The 18,410-nt window shown below is 40.5% G+C and overlaps 1 protein-coding gene across 1 annotated transcript in view; it reads left to right on the top strand.

Moving 5' to 3' along the window:
• Nucleotides 1-199: 199 nt before the first annotated feature.
• ppp1r13bb (protein phosphatase 1, regulatory subunit 13Bb) overlaps nucleotides 200-18,410 on the top strand; it is a 122,905-nt gene continuing 104,694 nt past the window's right edge. The window contains exon 1 of the mRNA XM_072568600.1: nucleotides 200-571. Coding sequence (XP_072424701.1) covers nucleotides 563-571 — 9 coding nt within the window. The 5' untranslated portion in view covers nucleotides 200-562. The remainder of the gene's footprint in view (nucleotides 572-18,410) is intronic.

Below are 18,410 nucleotides of genomic sequence, written 5' to 3'. Positions count from 1 at the left end.
CGTTAACGTAAAGCACCATATTCTTGAGTGAGATATCGGGGAAGGAGAAGCACGACGTTTTTGTTTTGTACAGGTATAGGTGGTGAAAGACAGCCGCCGTAAGTGTTAGTGCCTGCGAGCCGCCGCCATGTTTGGTACCTGACGCCCAGGCTCCCGGGGCTGACGCAGGGAGTGGGCGGGAGGGCGGGGTGTCAGCTGACTGGGCCTTACTGGTGGCGTGGCTTCAGCGCGCGTCGGCACCGAGCCTCAACGGAAACAACTTCAGAGGTCGGCAGCCGCCGGAGCGGTTACCATTTTTTTTTCTCTCCCCTACAAACGGGTACAGCTCACCTCTCACCCCCCCCCCCCCCCCCCCCCTCCATCGCTGCCTGTGGATGTTGCTGTCTTCTGGGGCCGCCGAGTGTCAAGGGTGAAGCGAGCAGCGGCCTGGAGTTGGACTGGTGCCCCGGCCAGACTCCTCCCCTCCCAGCTGCCGGCGGTCGCTCACATTGACCCGGGATCAAAAGAAATTGCACCTTTTTTTTCTGATCGCATGGTAGGATTGTGCTAAGACGTCGCCAAAATGATGCCGGTGAGTATTTGCCTAGTTTTGTCCTGGGACTCTAATTTGAATCGACATGGTTAAGGGCGAAACTGGCTATCCTTTTTAAAATAATGAATCACCCACGAAGGAGTAATCTGATAAATTCATGGGGTTTCTGCGCTATTGTGGCAGAAAAGAGCGATAACTAAAATACCGCAGTGAAGTCCTTTCTACTGGCTCATTGCACAGTGTTCACATAACTCGCAATGATGTGTTACTGATATTTTAATGTTCATGTCAAAGATATTAATTTTAAAAATCAAAGTATTATGTTCTACTATGTTGTCCTTCAAGCAATGTCTTCCATGAGTTTTGATATTTGCCTACACTCAATTATCTAAGATGATCTTGGTATCATTTTACTGACTGATTTAATAAAGACTTGACATATCCTGATGGTCGTTAAAACGTAAATACTGTAAAGTTTTTGAATTATATCAAAAAGACTTTGAAAAAGTTGGACTTTTGATATTGTAGCGAGTGTAAATTGTAAATCTTTGATGCAAAACACTAACATTTTAGTGATATATCTATGAATAGTATGTATAATTCCATCAATGGTAAAAATAAGATTTAGCTTTTTTTTTGCTATATTTTCGACAGCCTTTCTCTTTCCAAGTGTGTCAAAGATTTCTACCTGAGATAATAATGAAGTTGTTGTACAACAATGTTGCGCATTCGCTAGATTTAGTTCTTAGCTTGATAAGACCACCTTGCTTTTGTCCTAGGTTTCAAGTTACTATATTAAGTTATGTGAAAGCCTGACTTTTTGATGGGGTTTTAACTTAAGGGCAAAATACTAAAATATTTCAGGTGAAACTCCTCCCTTTGCAATTTAATTTTCAATCGCCTACATTTTTTAATCCTCCCCTTCCCCTCATCCCAATAAGATATTGCTTTACCTCTTTAATGGAAAAGGTAGGAAGAAAAAAACATTAACTTCTTGTGAAAGTACACCTTTTGGCATTTAACACAAAGTTGGAAAAGTAGTGGAGATCCAGTTATTTACTAGGTTTGCAGTTTTGTTTTGCCTCATTCACTACCCTACCTGTACTTGTGTTTAGCTGACAGAACAATAGTTTCATCATTACAGTCTGTACTGATGATGATAGGCATGTTCTGGGATTTATTGCTGTCATTTCCATTTAATAAACATCTGTTGCAGAATGCAGTCCCAAACTTTAACATTTTGTTTGTAAGTATGTTTTTGAAACTGTGTATTTTTATATCAATTTGTGGATTTGCTTGGACTCACTGAAAGGGATATGGAAAGAACAATGAGGTGAGGGAGGGTGAGACAGGCAATCAGGGAACCCAAAGATGGTGATTCATAATCATAATTGCTTCACCCCTTCCATTGGTCCCTGTGAGAAGCTTTAGAGAGTTATTTTAATTATTTTTAAGGAAGTATTACTGAAATGGTTTGCAGCTACTTAAAGAATGCTGAAGTTCAGGTAGGTACTTACGAAACCACCCATACTGCGGAATAAACTGCAGCTCCTTAGGGATAAAAGTGTGGGGGACCTTTTTTTGATTTGTGATGTGACCTGAAACTTTTGAAATATGAGTGTTTCAGTCTGGCAAAACAACTGCTACAACTCACTGTCATAGTTTGATGTATTTTGTTTGGTCAATAAATTGTATTAAAGCTGTTGCTTTTATTGTGAAATTATGAGTAGTTTAATTTGGAGAAAATGTGAAGAGTTATAGGCAAGAAAAAGTTTATTTTTGAAAATGTTGATTTTTGTTTTTTGGTTATCTAATATGTATATGCTTTATATTTTAGATTCTCAACTGACTGTACTCTGTACTCTGTTGATAAAACAACTTTTTAAAAGTTACTGAATTAATTCTCTCATTTGTGTGTCTTTTTGAATGTTCTGATTTAAATGCAGCTGAGCAACATATGCTAGTTCTTTGATTATGTTACTTCTGACTCTGCTGCTTATTGTCAAAAATGTTCGTTACCAATTGACATTTCTTTGCTTTTCAACATAATCATCACAACAAAAAAGTTGGGAACATTGGTTTAATCATCGAATAACTGTAACCAGTTTGTATATGTTGAATTGCTCGTTAAATATTGGGTATGTTTGACTCTCAAACTTGATCTTTATATCTTTTGGTTGGGTTGATGATATTGTCAGCACTGCAAGTAAGGTGTATTTAGTTACTATTCTTGTTTCCCTTTGTACGTTGAGAGATTTATAGAGTCATAGAGGTGTACACTTGGAAACAGACCCTTCAGTCCAACTCGTCCATGCTGACTAGATATCCTAAATTAATCCAGTCCCATTTGCCAGCACTTGAGCCATATCCCTCTAAACCCTTTCTATTTATATCAGTGCCAAGACGAGAGTGGTGCTAGAAAAGCACAGCAGGTCAGGCAGTATCTGAGAAGCAGGAAAATCGACATTTTGGGCATTCCTGATGAAGGGCTTTTGCCCGAAATGTCGATTTTTCTCCTCCTTGGATGCTGCCTGACTTGCTGTGCTTTTCCAGCACCACTCTAATCTCCAGCATCAGCAGTACCCACTTCCAGCTGTATTCCTGATGAAGGGCTTTTGCCCGGAACGTCAATTTTACTGCTCCTCGGATGCTGCCTGAACTGCTGTGCTTTTCCAGCAGCACTAATCCAGAATCTGATTTCCAGCATCTGCAGTCATTGTTTTTACCCACTTCCGCCTTCCTATTCATATACCCATCCTTTTAAATGTTCTAATTGTACCAGCCTCCACCACTTTGTCTGGCAGCTCATTTCATACACTCAGCACCCTCTGTGTGAAAAAGTTGCCCTTGGGTCCCTTTTAAATATTTCCCCTCTCTCCTTAAGCAATTGCTCTCTAGTTGTGGACTTGCCCCACTCTAGGGAAAAGAGCTTTTCTATTTACCCTAATCCATGCCCCTCATGATTTTATAAACCTCAGTCTCTGATGGTCCAGGGAAAACCCAGCTTATTCAGCCTCTGCCGATAGCTCCAATCCTCCAACCCAGGCAACGTGCATGTAAATCTTTCTGAACCCTTTCAAGTTTCACAACATCCTTCTGATAGGAGCCAGACCAGGATTGCACACAATATTCCAAAAATAGCCGAATCAATGTCCTGTGCAGCTGCAACATGACCTCCTAACTCTGATACTCAGTGCTCTGACCAATAAAGGAAAGCATACCAACCACCAACTTCACTATCCTGTGAACCTGTGACTCCACTTTCAAGGAACCATGAACCTGCACTCCAAGGTCTCTCTGTTCAGCAACACTCCCAGGACCCTTGCCATTAAGTGTATAAGTCCTGCTAAGATTTGCCTTTCCAAAATGTAACACCTCACGTTTATCTAAATTAAACTCCATCTGCCACTCCTCGGCCCGTTGACCCATCTGAACACGATCCAGTTGTATTCTAAGGTATCCTTCTTCACTGTCCACATCACCTCCACTTTTGGTGTTTCCGCAAACTTACCAACTATACCTCCTATGTTCACATCTAAATCATTAATATGAATGTCAAAAAGCAATAGACCAAGCACTGATCCTTGTGGCACTCTACTGGTCACAGGCCTCCAGTCTACAAAGCAACCATCCACAACCACCCTCTATCTTTTACCTTTGAGCCAGTTCTTTATCCGAATGGCTAGTTCTTCCTGCATTCTATGTGATTTAACGTTGCTAAGCAGTCTACCATGAGGAGCTTGAAAAATATAAATTTTGGATGAATTTGTATTTTTGAAATTCCAGACCTGTTGCATTTCCAGCCTACTCTGGATGCTGGAAATCAAAAATACATAGTTTTAAGGGTTTACCTATGTATCTAAATTTGGGCTAGAATTATTTCTGATAAATTCAGCTGAAGTAGGAATATTTTAGCAATTAAAATAGCTTTCAAGGGTGATGAGAGTTTCAAAAAATGACATCTGCTAATAATTTAAAAAAGTTTAGCCAGTATGTCAATGAGTTAACAGTATTTGAAGACCTGGTTGATTGTGTAATTAGTTTTTTAAGTAATAAAGTATTACATATTCAAGTTGCACCATTTTGTTTTAAACATTGTTTTCTGAAAAGTTGGGTACTTTAATTGTCAGTGAACACTTTTATTAATTTGCCATTTGTAGTGACCCAGAAATGTTTAATTGTTTAAAAAGCAAAACATTTAATAGATGGTTTCATAGTGTAATATTAGTCTTTCACCTCTTCATAAATACATTCGTAAATGCATCTCATATTAAAATAGTTGAGTGAGAAAGTACCATGCTAGGATGTCATAGTAATTACAGAGACGTGGCTCAAGCCTCTTGTATTGAAGTAAATACAGCTTAATTTATTGATCCCACCATATTCTTTGTGTTCCTGCCTGCCCTTACTGTTTGACTTGCTCCTTTTCCCAACTGTACCAGTCTCAAACGCATCTCTTTCCTCACTATTTCCCCTCAGCTTATTAGTTTAAATCCTCCCAAGCAGCTCCTAAAAAAATCTCTCTGCCAGGATATTAGTCCCCTTCCAATTCAGGTGCAGTCCGTCCTTCTTATGCAGGTTACTTCTGCCCCAGAAGAGATTCCAATGATCCAAAAATATCAACTCTTCTCCCCTGCACCAGCTCCTCAGCCACGCATTCAATTGCTCTGTCCTGCTATTCCTCCCCTCACTAGCTTGTAGCACCAGGAGTAATCCAGATATTATCGCCCTTGAGGATCTCCTTTTTACATTCTTGTCGAACTTCCTATATTGTACCTTCAGAATCTCATCCCTTTCCTTTCCTGTGTCGTTATTTCTATGATTGGTCCCTCCTGCTGGTCCCTCTCCCCTTTGAGAATATTCTACACTCTCTCCATGATATCCTTGATCCTGGAACCAGGGAGGCAACACACAGTTCTGATTTCTCACTGTCGGCTGCAAAAATGTCTGTCTATGCCTCTGACTAGACAATCTCACAATCGATCACTTAGATCGTGACGTACCCCCTGTTACATTAGAGCCAGTCTCAGCACCAGAAGCTTGGCTGTTCATGCTACATTATAGACAATAGGTGCAGGAGTAGGCCATTCTGCCCTTCGAGCCTGCACCACCATTCATTATGATCATGGCTGATCATCCTCAATCAGTATCCTGTTCCTGCCTTATTTCCATAACCCTTGATTCCACTATCCTTGAGAGCTCTATCCAACTCTTTCTTAAATGAATCCAGAGACTGAGCCTCCACTGCCCTCTGGGGCAGAGCATTCCACACAACCACCACTCTCTGGGTGAAGAAGTTTCTCCTCATTTCTGTACTAAATGGCCTACCCCTTATTTTTAAGCTGTGTCCTCTGGTTCGGGACTCGCCCATCAGCGGAAACATGTTTCCTGCCTCCAGAGTGTCCAATCCTTTAATAATCTTATACGTCTCAATCAGATCCCCTCTCAGCCTTCTAAACTCAAGGGTATACAAGCCCAGTCGCTCCAATCTTTCAACACCTACATTTTCCAAAACAGCATACTTGTTTGAGACGCACTACCTGCGTCCCTCTCCGACTTTTGCTGGAGGTAATTCATCTACCTAACTGTATCTGCAGTTTTCCATCCTTCCTATAAACTTCCATCCATCACACCCCCCCCCAGCTCCTGTAAATTCCTCATTGCCTCAAAGCGATGCGTGTGATACAATAGGATTCACAACCAAAGACACTTCCTGCAGACGTAACCATCAGTAACATAGAAACTCTCCATAAACCCCACATCCAACAGGAAGAGCATATCTTTAAAGGTCATCTTTGCACCTTAACAATCATCAGACCCCAAAATAGCACAGTTTTACTGCTCTAAAAAAGTACTGCTCCAGGTTAACTGGTTTTATATTTTTAAAATTTAATCAAGAGACAGATCTGAATAAAACATATAATCAAAAATAACCCACTCTACTCACTATTATGATGAAGCTCCTTTCTCAAATTAGATGCTGTATAGTTTATGCTCACTAATTTTTTTCCCCCTGTACAACAAGGAAAAAACAAAATAATCAACAATGCTTTCCCTTCACACTTAACTCTTAAGTATTTATAGGGCAAAATGTTCAATTTTGTTATTGGCTAACTTGGCAGTTGGGTTCAAAATACAGAGACATTTCATTCATAATCTTATTAAAAATTAAAGATATGGATGAAAGGAAAAGCAAAATTGGAGACCAAAGTCAACTTCGGAATATGTTAGCTCCAACCTCCACCCTCGCCAAAGTCCAAAAAAGATTGAAACTGCAGTGTGAGAGTGAGGAGAAAATAATGCAGAATTGTGATTGGAGAAGCATCTCCTCCCATCTTGTGACTCTCTTATCCTTGCTGTTTCTGTAATCCCAGATTCCCTTACTCCCATGCTTGCTGATCTAGCTCTGTTCACCAGTTCCCTCCTACATGATTTATTCCGCACCTCTGGAGACTTAACCCATGCTTCAAAAAGCAGAAACTTGTGGTTGATGAAGTAACAGTTATTTTGGCCAGTCCCATTATTGTTTTTCAGGAGACTTTTAGCTGTATCATCAAATCTGATCCATTCCACATCCTCTGGGGAACTAGGAGAAGAATCAGAAAAAGAGAGTCAAGTAGGGAGGCAGCTGGAAACCAAGAGTGGGAGCTGGGAGTGGGGTCTCAAATGCAGCCAAAGCTGGTAGGAGAGCGTCTTCCCAGGAAATCTCCAACTGTCGCAAGGCCAAAAAAAAAAGTGAACTTTTGCTGACTGACAGGAGGCAGAAACCAATAGAGATATGTGCTATATCCCTCTCTTGCAGCTGCATAATACTGGGCAGGGAGGAGATTTATAAACTCTCAGTTAATGTTTAGGATACTATCTTGGGCTTAGGAATGGGGTATAAATCTGAATCAACTTCATTTTGCAAACAAAGCTTTGAAGAGTACTAGACAGGCAGGCAGATAAGCAAAACTTCACTTTTGAAACTCTTGATTTTTTTTCAGTGTGAAACATCACTTTAGCTTGCGGTTTAGTTTAATATAGAAAAGAAAATGTGCATGTTATCAAATTTAGGTTTCTTGTATCTGTTTGGGCTGTGTGATGTGGAGAGTCGTACCACACTCTCAGGCTTTGTTCCATTGCTTGAAGCATTTGTTTCTAGGAGAAAGTGAGGACTGCAGATGCTGGAGATCAGAGCTGAAAAATGTGTTGCTGGAAAAGCACAGCAGGTCAGGCAGCATCCAAGGAGCAGGAGAATCGATGTTTCGGGCATAAGCCCTTCTTCAGGAATCAAATTCCTGAAAAAGGGCTTATGCCCGAAACATCGATTCTCCTGCTCCTTGGATGCTGCCTGACCTGCTGCGCTTTTCCAGCAACACATTTTTCAACATTTGTTTCTGTCTTATAACTAACTAACTGGGCAGGATTCTAGTAGTTTGTGAGGTTACCCAGATCAGTTCAAGTCTAAGTGAACAGTGGTTCAGGGGTAGTAATCAGTTTGAGGGTTTTAGTCAGGAGCAAGGGAAGAAGCTCCGTGCAACTCAAGTGGTGCTTGTTGTTGGCTTTGTGATGCTAAGAAGTTGGGATTTTGAAGCCTTCTGGTATTTGTAATCTTAGGAAATGAGAGCAAGTCATTGCTAGAGAAAAAATATCAGTTCAGTGCAGCTGAGAGTGAAGTTCAGGGAAGTTCTGTGTAGTATTTGCTTGGTATATGTTGGGAGCCAGATCTTGAGGAAATCCAGGGCAGCTTAGTGTGTGCTGAGAGCAGAAGGTCAAATGCAGCATGAGAATTAAGAGGACCATTCCATGGATAGACACTCAATCACTGAGAGATGACCGGTCATTGAGGCAGTGGGTGGTGCATTGGCTTTAACAAAGTTTCTAGGATTGATTTTTGAAAGTGAAAAACATGAAACCTTTGTAAAGGAGACAAAGTCTTAATGAAATTTGATGGCCCTCATTGTCACTTAAAAACTCAAGGTTTCTGAAAATTCCATGGGGACTGTCTTGACTGCACCTGCTGCTTGATGTTCTTTGTGTGATGTTTGGCCAAGTTTGTCTGTTAACCTATATTTATCTCCTGTTAATCCTGGATGTTCCATTCTAACTTGTGTGTGTATGTATTAGATTACTTTTTTCTTTACTCACTTTGCTTCTGAACGAACAAACAAAATACACATAAAATCTTGTGGCTTTATTCTCTTAGTAAATACCTAGGATTTCAAACTTTGACTACTTTGAACAAAAATAAATTACTGCTCTTGAGTGAGATTAAAACATAAATTTGGCAGTTTATCAGGGATCATAAGGTAATGTCTAGATAGAGACCATAATATTAATTCATAGCCTTGTCTGAAATTGTAGCATATTTTGGCAATTCTTGTGGAATTTTAAATTCACAGACAAATATCAATGCTGGGACTTGCTGAGGTTAACCTTGATAAGATTTTCATACTGAGTTTTGCAATACCTGTTGCAAACAAAGGTGGCTTTGTCAGGTGTAATGACTTTTCTGGAGAAGGAAGATTTATTCCTGAGAATTTTGGAAAAAACTATTAACCAAGAGTAGATTCGTAGCTTTCACAGGAAAGTTGGTGTTAGAATTAAAAGCAGGGGTTAAGAAAGTTGACATACTTGCGGTGATAGCATTACATCTGGAATTGGATGAGGGTATAAAGAAGAAATTTATGCTTTTTAAAAAAAAAGCAGTGATGCGTGTGCAATGTGTTCCCTGAGAACCTACTCAAATGAGGCTTAGGATGGTCAAAGTGCATGTTCTCAAAATACTGAGGTGAATCAGCTCACTGGAGGTTATATAATATCTCCTCTCCAACTAAACAAGCTAACAAAGAATATCTTGGGATCAACTGCAGCATTGTTCTGTCAAACATAATCAATGTGTTACAGATGGTTTGGTGAAAGACAGATTAACAGGGTCTTTTTATGGGATTTATGAACCTGTTTGCATCTACAAAGTTGAGTTGGAAAGTAACTTAGTCACTGGGAATTATTCCTCCCAATGAGGAGGAAGATTTTATGCTGAATTACTTGACAAGCTTGATATTATTGGATATGAGCTTAGAGAGAACTGGGTAAGAGAAAAGGAGCTTTTACAGGAAGAACATTTGGACTGTTTCCCAGATCATCATAGAATAGAATTATTGATTTCCCTACAGTGTGGAAACTGGCCATTCAGTCCAACAAGTCTGCACTGACCCTCCAAAGAGCATCCCACCCAGACTTATCCCACTACACCATCCCTGTAACTCTGCATTTCCCATAGCTAATGCATCTAACCTACGTATCCCTGAACACAATGAGCAGTTTGGTGTGGCTAATCCACCTATCTTTCACATCTTGAACCATGAGAGGAAACTGGAGCACCCAGCAAGAAATCTGTGAAGACACTGGGAGAACATGCAAACTCCACAAACAGATTGCATGATGGCTAGACAGAATGAAATGTAGAAACAATTAGCCCCCGACGAAGAAATGTCAGAATGTCCACGGCAGTATGAGAAACTAAACTGTACTGAAGAAAAATTGATTAATGTAAAGAACCAACATTCTTTCATGAAAAATGCAAATACTTGAACATTGGTACAGGAAATAGAAGTAATGAATCACGGCATGAAATGTTTAAATAAAAAAGCCTGTGAAAACCCATTCAACCAAGGTAAATCTTCAATTAAGACTTGACAAGCTTCAAGTATGAAATGTATCATGAGAAGCAGCACCTGAACAGGGAAAAGAATTACTGATGATTCAGAGTAGTTGTTTGAAAGCAGAAGTAAAATTGAAACCCTGACCAACTATTGGTGCTGGATGTTTTTAGATGTCACGACGTGTTTGAAGAAGGTGGAGCAGTTGATATATTTTATATGGAATTCAGCAAGGTTTTTGACAATGTTCAACATGATAATAGATAAATAAGGTAACTTGGCGAGGGGGTTAGTGGCTTAGTGATAGGAGACAGGGGGTGTTTGTAGAAGGTTGTTTGTGACTGGAGGCTGTGTGTAGTGACATACCATGGGCATCAGTACTGGGTCCCTTAATGTTTATGATATTTATAAATGATGTACATGAGAATGTAGGGTGTTTATAAAATTTGTGGATGATACCAAGATTGGCTGAGTTAACACTGAGGTAGAAGATAATAGCTTGTAGGATAATATAAATGGATTGTCAGTTGGGCAGATCAGTTGCAGATGGAATTTCATCCAGATAATTATGAGGGATGCACTTTGGAAGAAGTAACAACTTAAGGGATACCCAATGAATGACCAAATACAGGAAGCTTAGAGGAACAGATGGATTTTTTTATGTTTGTGCTCGGATTCCTAAAGGTGGCACTCTATTAAACAGGATAGATGATAAGGCATACAAACACTTGTCAGTCATGGCATAGGTTATAAGAACAAGGATGTTATGTTGGAGCTGCGCAGGACTTTGGCTTGACCACTGCTGGGAGTTGATTCTAGAAAAGGTTAAGGAAATTTCCTTTTGAGAAGAGGGAGATTTGACATAAAGTTTCTTCCCACAAAATGGAAAGGTAGGGAAAACAAATTGAGACTCCTTGGAAGAAAGTTAAGATGAAGTGATGATGTCAGATGAATCATGCAATTGCAAAACAGGTGCAGTATATACAGCTCGGAGGAAAAATGAAAAACAAAGGAGTAGAAAAAGATATTAGTGTTGAATATAAATGGAAATCCAGAAGCTTTCAAATGTTAAATGAATAGGATGTGGATGGTGACATTTACCACCTAGAGGACAAAGGGCAACAAATGAAAGGGAACACAAACTGCAGGTTCCTCCCCAAGGTTGACGCCATCCTAGTTTTGAGCAATGTAACAGCTCATGAGCCATTATTTCAATCAGTATGCTGGAACTCCCTTCCTTCAGTGTTGTTTTTTCTCTTAGGTAGCCCTTTGGGATTGATGAATGCTCCAAGTCTGGAGCTACAGACTCTTCCATAGCTGAGCCAGCTGATGTTTGAGGTGGGTGGGTATGATGTTCTGGATTTTGCGTGCTGTTGATGGTGACATTCAAACCAGAATTTACACAGATTCTCCCAAGTTCTGGGGTTGGATTTGTTTAGAGTGGCTTTTGATGTATACTTGTAGCGTTACCTCTGCCCTCCTCATCGTCATTTACCATTGTGGAACTTGGAGTAGAGTGCTTAATTCGGGAGTCTTGTGTCAGGCATGGAGAGAATGTGACCAATTCCTTGAAACTGGAACTTGGGAAAGGATGCTCATGTTGGAATGCCTATCTTGCCAGTGCATTTGTAGGATTTTGTGAAATCACTGTTGATGGTAAATCTCCAGGGATTTGAGGTGTCTGATGTGCATAGTCCATTTTCCTGATACACATAGGAGGCTGGTACCATGGCTACTCTGTCGACCATGAGCTTGGTGTTGGGTTTGGTATTTTGGGCTTTGAATATTCTGTTCCTCAAACATCTCAAGGCTGCACTGGCACACTGGAGTCTGTATTTTATTGATACCCCAAGGACTCGAGCAGTTCAAGAAGACCAGCTTAATAGAACAGTTGAGTTGAGCAATTGACACCTAGCCAGTGACACCATCATCTCGTGAAGAAATAAAGAAAAGGATGGAGGCTGATTAGGGACCAACAAAGCCATTTATGTGTGGAGATGGGAACAGCTGAGGTATTAACGAAATAAATGACCTCTTTGCCAATTGTTATAAAACAGAGGTTAATTCTAACCCCCACCTCTTAGAATTATCTGTGCAGTAGTTGCTTCCTTAGTTGAGGAGAAATAACAGAATTTGTGCCAGACTTGAGTTTCTCCAGTAATTTTTGTTTTTGTTTCAGATTTGCAGTTCTTTTGTTTCTTGATTAGAACTCCTCCTTCAGATTGAACCTAGATCTTGAATGGGAATGCAAATCCAAGGCGAGGTAGTGGCAAGAGGCTGAGCCAAAAATGGGGAAGGGGCTGCAAGCTGGAGGTTCGTGGAACAGAGGGTCTGTGGTGACCAAAGTTGAAAAGGAGATATTGATAAGTAACAAGTTAGGTTTTTGTCTTTGACTTTCAAACATATTTTAGTTTGAAAGTACATTCTTTTAAGAATGTAAAATGTTTCAATATAGAGGGTATAATTTTTTTTCCTCTGATAAGCAGTGCCCTAAGGATCCTACCTACAGTTTTAACTTTGGTTCCTATGGAGCCCATGTTTTGTTTAGTTGTAATTTTCAGGAATGCAACCATAATTTTAGTTGAGCACTTATTGTATGCATAAATAACTGAAGGTTGCAGTACAATTTGAGTGTGTGGTTAATAGAACATAAACCATCCAAGGCTTTGTTAATAGGGCAGGATATGAAAGCAAAACAATTGTGTTAAATTTGTGGACAGCCACTGTTTTGGTCTCAGCTAGAATATCAGATTCAGTTCTGGGTGCTAAATGTTAGAAGAAATGTGAAGATGTGAAAGTGCAAACAAAAAATAGCAGAAGTGATCTTGGGAGTAAAGATGAATTGAAACAGTTATGTGTTTTCCTTTGAGAGGAAATTTGGTAGAGGTATTCAAAATAATGTGGGATTTCGAAAGAGCACGCGGATAAGACAATTCTCTCTGATGCAAGAATTGAAAATGAGAGCGCACAGAGTTAACTGCCTAAAGGATCAATGGAAGTACAAAGAAAAATATATTTGCAATGGGTAGTTAGGATGCAGTGCCTAAGAGCATGTTCATTCAAGGCTTTCGAGGGAGAGTTGAGTTGTGTCTGACAAGGACAAGGCTATGAGGAGGTGGTGGAGGAAATCTGTTGTGTAAACTCTTATTCAGAGAGTAGAACCATGTAAATGCTCTCCTTTCTGGCTTTTGCAATTTTCTGATTTTTTTATTTCAAAAAGTGCCCCAGTTTTTTTCTGTCATGTGCTTTGCAGGAGGTTTTCATTTTCTGAGAATGCATCCATGACTGAAAAATACTACAGTATGGAAAACACATTAATTTGATCATTTGAATGTAATTATCCAACATTGTTTTCAGTTTGCAATTAAGGTCATAATGGATTAGCACAGCAGTTCAGGCAGCATCCGAGGAGCAGTAAAATCGACGTTTCGGGTAGAAGCCTTTCATCAGGAATAAAAGGATTAAGGTCATAATGTCAAGTTACTTAAAGTTCATTTTTCATCACACTTTGAGCATTTTAGTTGAACGCAATAATAAACTGGTGATATTGTGCTTGCTTTGAGAGAAAGTTGACTATCTGTTGTGTTGTAGTGTTTCTGTTGTTTCACTATTAATGTCTGCATATTTGCATCCCTCTTTAGTCAAGAGGGAGACCAGTCTGTTGTGACAGAGAAGGAAACTCTCACTGAAAGGGTTTAAAATTCATAAGGAAGAAGATAAAGTGGTGCTTAAAGTTGACAAAGTACTGGGACTGGATGTGGTGTATCCAAGGATGTTAAAGCAAATAAGTGTGGAAGTTGGAGAGGCACTGGCCATAATCTTTCAGTCTTTCCTAGATGTTGGAATTTGCCAGAAGACTGGAAAATTTGCAAATGTTATGACCTTGTTCAAGAAAAGTTGTAAGATAAACCCAGCAGTTGCGGAAAAGTTAGTTTAACTTAAATGGTAGTAATACTTAGAAAAGCAATTGTAAAATGAGGCACATGGGACAAAGTTAATTGGGAAGAGACAGCGTGGATTTCTAAACGTAAAATTGTGGTGGTCTAACTTAGGTTTTTGAAAAAATGAGAGGTTTGATGTGGGTAATACTATTGATGTAGTGTACATGATTTTTGAGAAGGCATATGATACAATGCCATATAACAGATGTGTGAGGAAAGGTATAAAGGTTACAGTAGAAACTTAGATACACAATTGATTGTGATATAAAACAGAAATGGTCAATGGATGTTTTTCTGGTAGGAGGAATATTTGTAATGGAGTTCCCTAGGGTTAATATTGGGCCTCTTGCTTTTCCTGATCTATTTAAATGGTCTAGACCTTGGTGTGGAGGTGACAATTACAAAGTTTGCAGGTGACAAAACTTGAAAGAATTGTAAACTTTAAGGATAGAGTAGAACTTCAAAAGGACATAGATAAATGGCAGAGTGGTGGATGGATAGTAGATGGAGTTGAATGCACCATCAGTGGTGGTTTTGATTAAAATGGATCATTTTGGTTTTGCAAAGCTCAGTATGACTATACTCATTTAATATATACTTAGATTCCATTCGGTCATAACGGTTAATCATTTTTAATCTTAAACAGACTATTGCCGTGGTAGAGAGGATGAAGGTGTGTTCTGTCTTTGCCAGAAGGAAAAAAATCTCAATGATACGTTGCTGCTTGTGCACAGTGGATGCCTATTATGACATGAATGTTGTGTGACAGCATCATTGCTGGACTGCACCAGTAAGATATCTATTTTCTGCCATTTTTAGTGAGAAAGATGAAGATTTAAAATTAGTATTTATATCTTCTGGGAACAAATCTGCATATTATTGAATCACTTTATAACAGGTTTCGTTGTTACAATCTTGGATAAGATGCCAAATTTTTGTTACACAGTGGCTAGAAGCCAGGAAGCTTCATTTTAAAATAGATGAAGTGGGAGATCTTGGAGATTTCCTAAGGGAAAGATTCCACAGTTTTGAACAAAAATAATCTTTACTTTGCTAACATTAAGAAAGCTAAGACAAATGCAACTTGTTTCAAATATCAAGTTAAAGTGGTAAATAAGGAAAATAGATCGATCAAACATCCCACAGTGCATGTCATATGGGAAAGTGATTAATGCCAGTCCCATAGATTTCTCCGCAGTTTCCCCAAGAGGAAGAAATACTGCTTGTGGACCTTTTTAATCCCATTCTGAACTACTCTGAAATATTAACACTCTGTATTAACAAGCTTCTTCCGGTTGTCTCATGGCTTGCCCCAACAGAGGGCAAGCAACCTTTCCTCACCTCCCTGGAACTTGTGGCTCCTGACTTGGAGGAAGCAGTGAGGGTGAAAAATGTGCTCTAGGTCGGGGATTTCAATGTCCTCCACCAAGAGTGGCTTGGCAGCAGTATTGTAGATTGAACTGATTAGGTCATAAAGGACATAGCTGCTAGAGTGGGTCTGCGGTAAGTATGAGGGAATCGGCAAGAGGGAAAAGCATACTTGACCGAATCCTTAACAGCCTGCCAGCTACAGATACATCAGTCTATGACAGTATTGGTAAGAGTGACCACCATACAGTGCTTGTGGAGATGCCTTCAGATTAAGAATAACCTCCATAATGTGGTGTCACACTCTATGTGCTAAATGGATCTGGCTTTGGACAGATCTCACAACTCACAATCCTGGAGGTGCTGTGGGCCAATAGCTGCATCAGAATTGTACTCCACAATCTGCAACTTTGTGGCCCAGCATAATTTTAATTCATCCATTTACTGTCAAACCAAGGAATCAACCTTGATTCAATGGAGAGTGCAGGAAGGCATGGCAGGAGCAGCACCAGGCATACCAAAATATGAGATGTCAACCTGGTAAAACTACTAAACAGGACTACTTGCATGCCAAACAGCATAAGCAACAAATGATAGAACTTGCAATTCTGCAACCAAACAGATCAGACCTAAGCTTGCAATCTTGCCATATCTAATTGTGAATGGTGGTGGAGGAGGCGGTTCCACAAATGTCCCCATCTTCACTAACCCGTCAGTGCAAAAAATACAACTGAAGCATTCACAGCAGTCTTCTGCCAGAAGTGCCAAGAAGGTGATCTATCGGAGCCTTCTCCAGTGGTCCCAAGCACTTCAGATTTCAGTCTTCAGGCAATTTGATATACTCCATGTGATATCAAGAAAGCACTATTGGCACTGGATACTGTCAAGGCTGTGGGCCCTGGCAACATTCTGGCAATAGTACAGAAGACATGTGCTCCAGAACTTGCTGCTTCCTTAGCCAAGCTGTTCCAGTACAGTTACAGCTTAATTCTGGCATCCGGCACCTACCTGATGCAGTGGAAATTACCCATGTATATTCTGTACACAAAAAGCTGGACAAATCTAACCTGGTCAATTAAAGCCCCATCGTCAGTGGAAGGTATCATCAAGCTATCAAGCAGCACCTGTTCAATGATGTCCAGTTTGGGTTCCGCCAGGGCCACTCAGCTCGTGACCACATTACAGCCTTAGTTTAAGCATGGACAAAAGAGCTGAATTCCAGAGGTGAGGTGAGAGTGACAGCCCTTGACATCAAGGCTGTTTTTGACAGAATATGGCATCAAGGAGCTCTAGCAAAACTGGAATCCATGAGAATCAGAGGGCCAGTGTTCTGCTGGTTGGAGTCATACCTGACACCTAGGTAGGTGGAGGTAAGTCATTCAGCCTTAAGACCTCTCCACAGGAATTGCTGGGGTAGCGTCCTTGACTGAACCAGTTTCAGCTGCTTCATCAATGACCTTCCCTTGATCATAAGGACATAAGTGGAGATGTTTACTGATAATTACACAAATGGCCACAATTTGTGACTCCTCAGATACTGAAGTAGTCCATATTCAAATGCAACGTGATCTGGATAATATCCAGACTTGGGCTGGTAAATAGCAACTAACACTCACACCCCACAAACGCCAGGCAATGACCATCTCTAATAAGAGACCATTTAACCAGTGCCCTTTGACATTCAATGGTGTTACCATAATTGAATCCCCCATTATCAACATCCGGGAGGTTACCATTGAACAGAAATACAATATAAACACAGTGGTTACAAGAGTACGGTCAGAGACTATGAATAGTGCAGTGAGTAACTCACCTCCTGGACTCCCCATCCAGCATCCAACAAACCCGTCCACCATCTACAAGGCATAAATCAGGAGTGTGTTGGCATACTCCCCACTTGCCTGGATGAATGCAGCTTTAACAACATTCAAGAAGCTTGACACCATCAGGACAAGGCAGCCCGCTTGATTGGTATCACATTCACAAGCAACCACTCCCTCCACCACTGACACTTGTAGATAGTAACCACTGTATGTACTAAGATGCACTGCAGAAATTCACCAAAGATCCTTAGACAACACTTTTTCCATCTAGAAGGACAAGGGCAGCAGATACATGGGAACATCATCTGGAAGTTCCTCTCCAAGCCACTCACCATCCTGACTTGGAAATATATTGCCATTCCTTCTGTGTTTCTGGGTTAAAATCCTAAAATTCTCTCTTTGAGGACATTGTGGGCCAACCTGCAGCACATGACTGCAGCGAATCAAGAAAGCAGTTCACCAATACCTTCTCAAGGGCAACTAGGGATGGGCAATAAATGCTGGCCGGCCAGTGATGCCCACACCCCAAGAATGAATTAAAAAAAAACTTCCAGCACTTAGCTACATATTAATTTCTGAAACCTCCTAGTTCTGACAACAGTGCAATCCAATTGCTCGTGATTCCTCACTGGATCTTCTGCAAGTAGTTCAGTTGCTGCACCTGAAAAATTGTCTTTTTCTTCAACTCAGTATTCATCACCACAATCTAACCACCTGATAACTGGAGGAAGAACACCTCATCTTCCTCCTTGGGACCCTCTAACCACACTGCATCAATATGGATTTCACCAGTTTCCTCATTTTCCCTGCCCCCCCCCCCATCCTAGATCCAACCTCCCAACTTGGCACCACCCTCATGACTTGTCCTACCTGTCCATCTTCCATTTCCCCCTATCTGCTCTGGCCTATCACCGTTGCCCCCACCTCCATTTACCTATCATATTCTCAGCTACTCCCCCCTCCATTTATCTCTCCACCCCCTTGGCTCACAAACCTCATTTCTGATGAAGGGCTTTTGCCCAAAACGTCGATTTTCCTGCTCCTCAGATGCTGCCTGACCTGTTGTGCTTCTCCAGCCCCACACTCTCGACATCATTTAAAA

The sequence above is a fragment of the Chiloscyllium punctatum genome, chromosome 4 (genome assembly GCF_047496795.1).
Source record: "Chiloscyllium punctatum isolate Juve2018m chromosome 4, sChiPun1.3, whole genome shotgun sequence".
Taxonomy (NCBI): Eukaryota; Metazoa; Chordata; class Chondrichthyes; order Orectolobiformes; family Hemiscylliidae; genus Chiloscyllium; species Chiloscyllium punctatum.
Note: the sequence above shows the minus strand (reverse complement) of the source record. Positions and strands in the feature narration are given on the sequence as shown.